This window comes from Octodon degus, unplaced genomic scaffold (assembly GCF_000260255.1).
Source record: "Octodon degus isolate 3935 unplaced genomic scaffold, OctDeg1.0 scaffold00016, whole genome shotgun sequence".
In the NCBI taxonomy this organism is placed as follows: Eukaryota; Metazoa; Chordata; class Mammalia; order Rodentia; family Octodontidae; genus Octodon; species Octodon degus.
The window spans coordinates 10,639,902-10,650,947 of NW_004524592.1; the positions used below are offsets into that span (position 1 = coordinate 10,639,902).

Below are 11,046 nucleotides of genomic sequence, written 5' to 3' on the forward strand. Positions count from 1 at the left end.
GGCATGTGGTGCTGGGGGATTGAACCGCGGTCCCTGATGCTTTGCTAAGCTTGTTCTAAGTAGGTGCTTTAGACCACTGAGCCATCTCTCCAGCCCCCTAGCCCAAACAATATTAACTGCTCTGAATATATAGCATCTCTAGGGTTATCTCAAATATTTGTAATTTTTTTACATTTCCCAATAAAAATAGCCTCCTGATACAGGTGATCTAGTGGCTGTACTGAGATAGACTTGAGAACAGCGCAGGCTTCACCATTAGTTCTGTGATGAGCATACTTACACTTCAGGGTTTCCAGAGACTTTCAAACGTACCTTAGAGTACTGTGGTTTCCCATTCTCATAGTGAATCTCCACATAATCAGAAGACAGCAAACCACTATAGAGGCAAAGAAAATACGGTGATTTTGCACATAACACAACAAAGATTTTGAAACAGCTCAACAAATGGATATAAGGGGCCTGTAAACGATGAAGAGTTTCAGTTCACAGATAATACAAAAACAGGTTATTATCAAGAATCTGAAACACTGTCCAGTAACAAATCATTTCTCAGTCTGTTAAAAGTAAAGACATAGACAACTTAAGGGTAACTCCTTATACTCAGGATCTAAATGGTAGAAGGTGTTATTGTTGCAGGTAGCCAAATTAGATAAAAAATATTATAGGCAGTCAGACAGGGCCAGGCCCTTTAAGGAGACCACACAAAAGACAAGCTACCTTGCAATTGTGGGAGGGACGGATATTCCTGCTGTGAACCAGACCTAAAGATCTAAAGGCCAAACAAATGCTAAAAGAGTAGCACCTGGTATTGATATTCTAAATAGGTATCGACCACCTGGAAAGAGCCCAAGTGAGTCACTAGCACAACCCCCAACAGGAAGAGACCCTGTCCCATACTCATGCCCGCTTGCTACGTGACTCGCTTCCTCATTTGGTCCTGGATTTAATCAATTTTACCTAAGCAATGGTGCTTTTAATCTCATTGGTTGACCATAGTTTTGTCCCACTCCACATCCACCTAAGCAAGTTCCCCTTTCTCCACCTTAGCCCTGCATGGTTTTACACTATAAAAGTCCCTGGAAGAGACAACTTCTGGGGGGAACAAGCTGCTCGGGCCCCCCCGTCCCTTTCTCGGACAGGAGCTTTCTTTCCCTCAATAAATATATTCTGCTCATAACCTCCGTTTGTTCCTAAAATTCATTCTTCGGTTTTAGAAACACAAACTCGTGCAGGTCAGGTCGGGAGATCATTTTTCCCTATGTCACTTGAAGGTTCCCCATATCATTTGGAGGTCACCCACCCAAGATCAGTTTTTCTCCCTGTATCATTATCAGAAAATACAGTGGGTATTTAAAATTTTTAAATGAATTACAGTAGAAAACACATTGCCACTAATTCCCTGCAAAATACTGCCTCTCACTTCAGATACATTCATACCATAATTCTTGCCACCTCCTGAAGGGGCTCTGGAAGTCTTCTTTCCTGAGTCTTCAGTTGCACTGTGTGGTTGATGGACATTTTAAATTCACTCAAAATGTTTACCTTTCATGGTTATTTGACTTTAGGAAAGAGAAGGAACACAGTCCCCTATCCAATCAATAAGCTGAGCAGACACATTCTAACGCTTTTGCGGTCCGGCCTTTCCACTGGATGGCATGGCGGCAGTATGCACTGTGTTTTTTCTCACACCACATAAAGACACTCATGAAAGAGCGCTTCCAGCACTCATTCACAGAGTGACAACAACAACTGGGTAGGTGTGTTTGAAGCAAGGGGAATATTTTGAGAAAGATTAATGGCAAAGTGACTTTTACTGCAATAGTGGTTTTTTGTTTGTTTCGTCTTGTGTTTTTTGAGATAGGGTCTTACTATGCAGTTCTGGATGATCTTGAACTCACTTGTATCCTGGGCTGGCCTCAAACTCGTAGGGATCCTCCTGCTTCAGCTTTCCCACTACTAGAATTACAGGCATGTGTTACCTTGCCCAACTTGCAACAGATTTTATTTAAATGTTCACCACATATTTTGATCGACCTTTGTATGCCAATTAAAATGGGACAAACTAAGCTTCAAGTAGGGAGGAGATAGGCCTTATTTTTAAAAAACCCTACAATTATGCCTTAATAGTTGAAATTTCATAAAATATAATTACTGAGGGAAGAACAAGTGTTAGCAACTGTTTTCAAAGCAGGCTGTAGCTACTCAGATCTTCTCACCTAAGCAGCCACAAGCAAGATGCAAACAAATGAGTGTGGCTGGATTCCAATAAAGCTTTATTTATGGGTACTGAAATTTTAACTTCACACAATTTTAATGTGCTATGAAATATCATTCTTCTTTAGATTTATTCCAACTATTTAAAAATGTAAAGAACATTCTTAGCTTTCATCTGCACAAAAATAGATGTGGCTAGATTTAGTACTGTGGGCTACAGTTGGCCAACTCTTAGCATAAAATAATGGTTTAGAACACAGATTTTGAGACAGGAAGAGCAAGGCACAAAACCTCAGCCCAGTCTACTTGTGATGTGACTATGGGCAATTCCCTGATATGAGTCAAAAGTGTGAACCACACATGACACTGTAAGGGTGAAATAAAGCTATCCACTAGCACTAAGGCTCACTGCTGGGCAATGTGGCTGTCTCTTTCCTTCCTTTAACTCAAGCTCTAAAACAAATGGTTTCCCACATAATGTGGAGGGTACAAATATGTGTTTTCTGAAAAGCCCTGGATTAATTTATTTGAGTCTAATGGTAGCTGACTGACAATGGTATGTCCTAATCTGAGCCAGTCATGCACCCTAATTTTATGTCTTTGTTTCCTCTTGCACAAAATGAAGGGCTAGAGCAGACTTCTACTGAAATTGTAAATCAAATGCTTATCAACTGCTGACTCTACATCTAAATTATGGTAGGTCTACTTCTTTGAAAAAAAGCTAAGTAGTGGTGAAAATAACGGTAATATGTAACTTTCTATGCATAGAAATTCCTGTCAGGGACAGAAACAGATTCTGTCATCGCTAATCCACTACCCCAGCCAGCAGCACTGGGGACACATACAGACAGGGTTTGGGGTGGAAATACTTCTCTGATGAAGTTTTCTGTAGCACTGCAAGTGGCAAGCTTTCTCTAGTTGGATCCTAACTGAATCTCTCTGAGGGTAATTCATTATTTTCAAATTTTTCAACCATACAACCATTGGAGCATGTCTAATTGTTGGAAGCAAAGTTATTTTAGACCACTATTTTTGCTTGTCATTAGAAGAATAGAGAAAGGCATCTTAACTGTGCATTATCAAACCTGGTAAAGGTCATTTTAATTATTCTATTTCCCCCTTTTAAAGAGACTTTCACTCACAGTCAACCCTATTTCCAGTAACTCCTTCATTTGAGAATCTCAAAGAAGAAAACAGCTACTTTTCAGACACTAACAGAAACACAGTCACCCCACTGTCCCACCCCCTGTAGAGTACACACACCCACATCTGCCACATTCCTTTTTTTCTACCTGACCATGGCTTTTCCTCCCTTGAAACTGCTTCTTTCAACCATCGTGGCACCCCAAGGGCCTGGCACACTGCCTGGGGCACAGCAGGTCCAAGGTCCATGTCCTCCAAGTGAGCAGACATCTCTTAGCACCCACTACATCCTAAGCTGTACCACACGCTTGGAAAAAAGAGTGAAGGATGCATCTCTCTCCAACAGAAACCAAGCAAAATCGGCACACAGAAGTAAGACTGTTCATCTCACCTGTACGGAGTGAAAGTGAGTTAACGCCAATGGAAAGGCAATCTAGTTAATTATAAAATATGTTGAAGTAGCAGGAGTTTTGATGATGGACAAATAACACAGAAAAGGAAGATTGAAAATGGTTAACTGTGCAGTCATGTTGTCTTTAGCCAGCCGAAAAAGAACAGGTACTCTGTCTGGCTGCTGATCTGTCTGTCTGCAGGTGAGCTGCGTGCAACCCCTGAGGCAGGTGTCCTGCAAGACATCTTTTTTTTTTTAATTTATTTGTGTGTGTGTGTGTGTGTGTGTGTGTGTGTGTGTGGCCAGCTCAGCCCACTAGGGGGCGGGGCTGGTTGGCTGGCATGTGGTGCTGGGGGATTGAACCGTGGTCCCCATGCTTTGCTAAGCTTGTTCTAAGGTGCTTTAGACCACTGAGCCATCTCACTAGCCCCTTGCAAGACATCTTTGTACTCTTTAGTTTTCCTAGTGGAATTTCCTGTGGGAGACAATATTCTGGAATGCCAAGCTGATCTACTCAGTAATTGTGTGTGCAAATACAAACTGGCATTTTACTGTCTTCATCAGTCAGTTGGCTGCTTGGTTTCCAGGGATTCATAAAAGGGAGTTTCTGAACACACCACATTTCTCAGGCAGGTTCTCAAGGAAGAAACAGGTAGCCTTCAGAGGTGCAGGGATAAATGAAGCATTGGGGTTCAAAGTCAAGTGAAAGAGGAAGTAGAAGAGGAACTCGAGTAAGGAAACTCTTGGATCCACTCACTGCACCTTCAGAGTCAATCTGCACCACTGAGGTCATAAAAATAACATGAACTATATAAATCAGAATGGATACAATTTTAATCAAAATGTGGAGGATGAGGGTAAGTACTTGAAGACACTGCACTCTAAGAATAAGGAAACAGAAAGACTGGAAAGTGGCAAACAAACCAAGAATCAGGTCAGTAAAGGAACTATGGCAAAAGTAATGCTGTGCATCCACCAAATGTCATTCCATCTTGTCCTTCCTGGCACAATCAGGCTCCAGTTAGCAGCTCTCCAGAAGCTGGGTTAGGGCAAGGGATTGGTTTGTGGCTCAGAGAGATGAGGAAGTGATGCGTGCCCCTGCAGTGTGCGCATTAAAATCCTTGCAGGATTATCCAAGCTCCTCTTCCATAGCAAACCTGGGCACTGCCTGCTCCAGATGGCACTGCTGCAAGACAGAGGTAATTTATTTCTCCAGCACAACTTGGAGAAGAGCTACTTAGAAGAGCCTCTCAATCTGTATTCAACCATAACAAGGGGAAAGTTGAAATTTTAGGGTTAAGTCTCAGTTTTCATAAAACATTGTATAGTATATCCTAATTCCAGGGTTTGTGACAGAGAAACCATTTAGAAATGTATGTTTAAAGAATTTCATAATCATCAGCTGAGACACTGAGCTGCTACTACATCTAAGCTGCCACTATACTCTCACATGGTGAAAGAATCATTGGATTTTTTATATATGCAAACAAAATAGATACATGAACAGTCACATGGTCAAAACTCCCACAATGTTTTATCTCTCATTACAAGAAGGTTCACTGAAGCAAGTCAAGAATCTCAGTAACTGGAAGCAGTACTTACAGTCATTCTCTAGTGCCAAAAATAATCATTAACCAAGGAGGGTAAATGACTTCTAGTTTTTTTGAAACTTAAATCTCTAACATTACTTTTTTTTAATGTATTTGGTACAGGGTCTCACTATGTATGTTGTACTCATAGTGATCCTCCTGTTTTCAGCTTCTCCAGTATTGGGATTACAGGCATGCACCACCAGGGCACAGCATGTGGTCCTAGGGATTGAACCCCAGTCCCCATGCTCACCTAAGAAGGTGCTTAGATGCCACTAAAAGGTGGCATCTATGGTCACCCACCTTAACAACCACATTGTGGAAAGAGATAAGACACACACTGACTTCTACATCCAAAGCCAGGCAGTCTGCACAGTAAAAAACATGGTAATCTATGCATATGTCCCCTCTACTGTTGCTTCAAGGTTCTGTAGTTACAGTAAGGTTAGGGATCCCTAAATCCCTAACCTTACAAAAAGACGGCCACGTGCTTTCTTCGGAACAATCATGGTCAGGAAGGTTTGGGGCTGGGCCAATTAAGCAAAATAATTGCTCAGAATGAGATGCCATCAATGGCAAGATCTTGCCCTGTTCAAAAAAGACTCCTAGAGAAAATGCATTATGAAATGTTGAAATGCACTGGACCATGAAGGAAACTATTTGCGCTACATGAGTTAAAATCATTTCCATGTTGAAAAACAATTAAACTTCTCTAAAAAATCTTTTCTAGACCTAAAATCTATATTCTCTAGATTACCCATTGAGCCCTCAGTCTGTGTCTAATTAAGAGTCAGAATCAGCTCTTCATCAGGGCTCCAGGGGCCAGTAGGGCAGCCCTCCCCCAGCAGGTGTAGCTAACAGTCTCAGTGAACAGAACCAAGCACCAAGGGGTGACAGCTGGGTGGCCACATAACACATCATGCTCCCCAGAACATCTCTGGGAGTGGAAATAGGCCTATTAGTAACTGTGTCAGGACAATGCACACACATAAACCAGCAAGGACTGTCTGTCCTGGGAAAACTGGGGCATCTATGGTCACCCACCTTAACAACCACATTGTGGAAAGAGATAAGACACACACTGACTTCTACATCCAAAGCCAGGCAGTCTGCACAGTAAAAAACATGGTAATCTATGCATATGTCCCCTCTGCTGTTGCTTCAAGGTTCTGTAGTTACATTCCAGGTGGCCACTATTTTAGCACAGCCTTGAGGAGGCACCTTAGGTTTTCTCCCAGTGCATAACTTCAAAGCACAGCAGTCTGAAAGGGGACTCACGAAGCTATGGGCCCATTTCACTGTAATCAACCCAATCATCAGGTCCCCACCAGTCACGTTCTCTTCTAAATGACATCTCTGTTCAAGTTTAAAGACAGCACAAATATTCTAATTTTGATTCTCAGTAGTAAAACATGTCAGTTATTTCTATACACGTTCAAACTAGTATGGGTACAGAAATCAAGTCAAGAATGAAAAAAGTGAATGGCAGTTTAAAAGAGATGCCATGATGTAGGGGCACCTGCCTGGAATCCCAGCATTTGAGAGGCTGAACACAGAAGAATCACTACAAGTCTGAGCTACTTAGTGAGACCCTGTAGACCCTATACTAAAGACATAAAAAAGAGGTGCCATGAATGCCCATTTTGGGGATGCAAGCAGTCACCTGATTATCTGCTACTTGAGAGTGCTTATGACCTTATTAACATCTCCACATCGCCGTAAGTCCCCCGAGATCTGCCAACTTTTTTCACTAGGGTCTTGCATTCATTCACTTAATAACAAAAATGGTTACCACAAGGAGATCCTCAAATTTACAGAACCCACACTGTGATGGTACCACACCCACTCTTTCTTTCCCTTGAAAACATCTTTCTTTTCTCTTTTAAACACAAAAAGGTAATTTTCATTTGTCATATAATTATTACAGGTGGTAATGAAGATAGACACAATTTTAACTCAATACATTCATGCAAGCATAAACTTGTTACCTATAATTATGCTTCAGTCCTAATAGTGCTTTTCTTTTGGAAAACAAAGACTTAACAGTAAAATGACATTTCAATTACTACTTTTCTAAAGTTTTAGGAAAACTTAGACTCACACTACTTAAAACAGCTTTTATATCAAAAGTTATTGCAGCTAGAAAACACATACCCCTGTGAGCATAAACAATCAAATAAAGCTTTTAAGATGGGTTAAAAGATTGTACACATGGAGAGGCTGGGATTTAAGAGTCCAGCAATGACATGTGAGGTGGGTAAAAGTAACGACAGGTTGAAGAAAGGCTTTGTGTTGAGTTGGATAAAGGTAGCATACTAGGCAAAAGCTGAAAAGTGTGGGTATGTTTCATGGAACTGAGCTTCAGGGAGAACAATCTAGTAACAGCAGATGTAGGGGCTTAAGTTTCTTGGGTGTTCCAACAAGAATTTAATGCATTCCTAAACCACTTGAGAAAGTGTAGCAGAACTTTTATGGTGTAAGTGCTCCTGTGTCTCAGGTGATGGGCCCGCGCTCTATGATGAAGCGTATAAAACCCTTGTATACTGAAGACATAGGGCGCAAGTTAATAGTGGAATGCAGAAAAGAAGAGTTAGAAGAAAAATAGGCAATGAACTTCAGTGATGTTAAAGCTGTGAATCCCCACTCAATGGTTTATTCTGCCAACTGTAGCCACCTGAGAGTCCCTTTTTGAGAAGGTGGCATCACACCACAGGAGGTGACTACATGTCTGTTACTGAGCCCATCAGTGATTCTACTAGCACATCAGGAATTCTGAGGGTCTTCTATGACAGAATGACAAATTTAGTTTTACCTTCACCAGTCATGAAAAAAATCCTGAACTTTGAAAATTGAATTCAAATAAAGACACACATCTTTTAAATCTAGTTATAAGGGGCCTGGCCCTAGCTCAGTCCTTTAAGTGGCTGCTTCCACAAAGCTGTCAGCCTCAGGTTCCTGGAGTTCGAACCTCACAACTCTCCCGCTGGCCAAAAGTGCCCTGAAGGCATTCGAGGAACCAAAAAAAAAACAAAAACAAAAAACCACACCTTATTCCTTTGGGCTGGAGAGATGGCTCAGTGGTCTAAAGCACCTACTTAGAACAAGTTCAGCGAAGCATCAGGGACCACGGTTCAATCCCCCAGCACCACATGCCAGCCAGCCCGCCCCCTGGTGGGCTGAGCTGGCCACACACACACCTCTCTCTCTCTCTCTCTCTCTCTCTCTCTCTCTCTCTCTCTCTAATAAATAAATAAATAAATAAATAAATTTTAAAAAAATAAATAAATAAATCTAGTTATATCCGACAATCATTCCACAGCTAATAGTATTATGGTCCATTGAATACTGCTAATCCTGTACTTTTCTGACATGTCCAATGTTTTTTAACACAACCATTAAATTGGGTGTTACACAGAGTAACATTATAGAGAACAGAAGAAGACCTTGACCTCTGCTATCCCTGTCTGAAAGAACCAACTGCCTTCCATATCCAATTTTACCAATTCAAGAACATGAACTCCCCACTTTTTCCATTTTCGGTCTGTTCAGGAAATCTTCCTGTTTCTACAGTATCACATTCTCCCAAGGTATGCATGAAATAATAATAAGAATAAAGAAAAACAAATTTAAAAAATGAAAAATAGGCATTAATTGCTAGTTATTTACATGGCAAATATGCAAGCAGAAAACACAGTTTTATGAAGATCAGAAAAAACAATTTAGAAATTACCTTAGAGGTGTTTCTAACAAGGATAACAAGTTCTGTACACACATACACAACATACGTATGTACGTATGTATGTGTATACCCAAAAAATATATATATGTATATATGCATATATATATAAACAATCTATGAGTAAATGTGTGTTTAAATAAATGCAAAGAAATGTACAACTGAAGTTAACTTCGGCTTCTCAGTAAAAGCCATAAAACTCATGACTGAATGAATCATAGTCCCTGATTCTCCACAGGAACATTTAAAATTACAAAAAATGTTTATTATTCTCAGCCTACTCTGTAATTTTACTGTAATTCCAGTGAAATGTCAGAAAGGCTTTTTAACTTGACAATATGATTCATGAGTCAATCTTCAGGGAAAAAGTACTTAAGGCCAGCTCAAGTATTTTCCAGATAAAAGAGGAATAACAAAAAGGACCTAATATTACTACTACAATAGCTAAGGACATAGAACACTGGTCTAATTACACACTCAGCCCAAAAGGCAGAACAGAAAGTCCAGAGATTCTCGTTCATATCGGAGCCTTAATATGTGATCGTAAGGACATTTTAAATTTGCAAGAAACAGAAATTAGTGAACAATAAATATGTCTCATATAATTGACTAATTTGGGTAAAGTTAGATTCCTAAATCACCACAATATCAAACTGAGAATATATGCATTAAAGTTACATCTACTTTAATAAAGCCACAAATTATTTTTTAATAATTTTATTGAGAAACAAATAGCAATGAGACAGTTCCCAAACCAATTATTATGACAGTTCCAATAATTAATACATTGCATATGGTTGTCTTCTTAGTGGCTATTCATAGTTTAAGATGCACACATGACATCCTGCCCACAAACACTATTACAAATCTCTCTATTCACTGAATTAAGAGAAAGTAGCTATATATCTATCCTAACTATTCTGAACATACAGATACAAAATGGTCCTTCATTTGTATCCCCTTTTTTGTTTAGTTTTGTCACAGAAGGGTCTTCCACTGTCATTTAAATATTGCAAGTGCATGAATGTTTTTTTCAAATGATAGCTGTTTTTATTTTTTTTTGTATTTATTTATTTGTGTGTGTGCGTGTGTGTGTGTGTGTGTGTGTGTGTGTGGCCAGCTCAGCCCACCAGGGGGCGGGGCTGGCTGGCATGTGGTGCTGGGGGATTGAACCGTGGTCCCTGTGTTTTCCTAAACTTGTTCTAAGTAGGTGCTTTAGACCACTGAGCCATCTCACCAGCCCCCAGGTACATGAATTTAACAAAATATTTCAATATAGTCCAGTAGTCCATAATAGTAGTGGGTTATCCATAGGACTGGCATTGTCAGAAGTTGTTGACTTGAGCCTCTTACAGCTCAGCATATTAATATAGATTTACTTTTTATATTTTTCTGCTGGATGGTTAAGACCAAGATAAAGCAAGACCTATATAACAAGAAATGTAACTTTTGTATCTGACAAGGTCAGTCAAATACCCTCAGGATTTACCCAGAAACCCTGTACCGCAGTTTATAGATCCTTTGTCAGTGTCAGCCATGTGAATGAGTCACAGCCATTGTAAAGCCACAAATTAGCTATGAAAATACAACTGAAAATTGGTGGGAGAGACCTCTTAGCATATGGTATTAAGCTCAAAATCATAAAGAAAAACCTAGATAAAATGTAAGCTTCTATAAATAATAAAACATATATACCCATAACAAAATTTCAAAATACAAAAAAATTGTAAAATACTTGAAAAACAGTTATTATCCCTAGTAAAAGACTTTAAAAACAAAAGCCAAATAAAAATAACTCAACAGAAAAATGAGTAAAAGACAGTCACAAAATAGAATAACACAAAGTGCAACTCATGATAAGACACGGAATACTAATGGTGATTAATAAAATGCAAATATACAAATGTACCAACAATAAAAGACCTGTAAATTAAAATAACATAAAGGATCATTTTTCCCCAACAGTTTAAAAA

At 39.6% G+C, this 11,046-nt stretch overlaps 1 protein-coding gene across 1 annotated transcript in view; it reads right to left on the reverse strand.

The window, feature by feature from the left end:
• The window catches only part of Adam23 (ADAM metallopeptidase domain 23), a gene marked incomplete at its 5' end in the record, with an annotated part of 203,716 nt that overhangs the window by 85,400 nt on the left and 107,270 nt on the right, over positions 1-11,046 (reverse strand). The window contains one exon of the mRNA XM_004626726.2: positions 313-376. Within this exon, the coding sequence (XP_004626783.1) occupies positions 313-376 (64 nt within the window). The remainder of the gene's footprint in view (positions 1-312; positions 377-11,046) is intronic.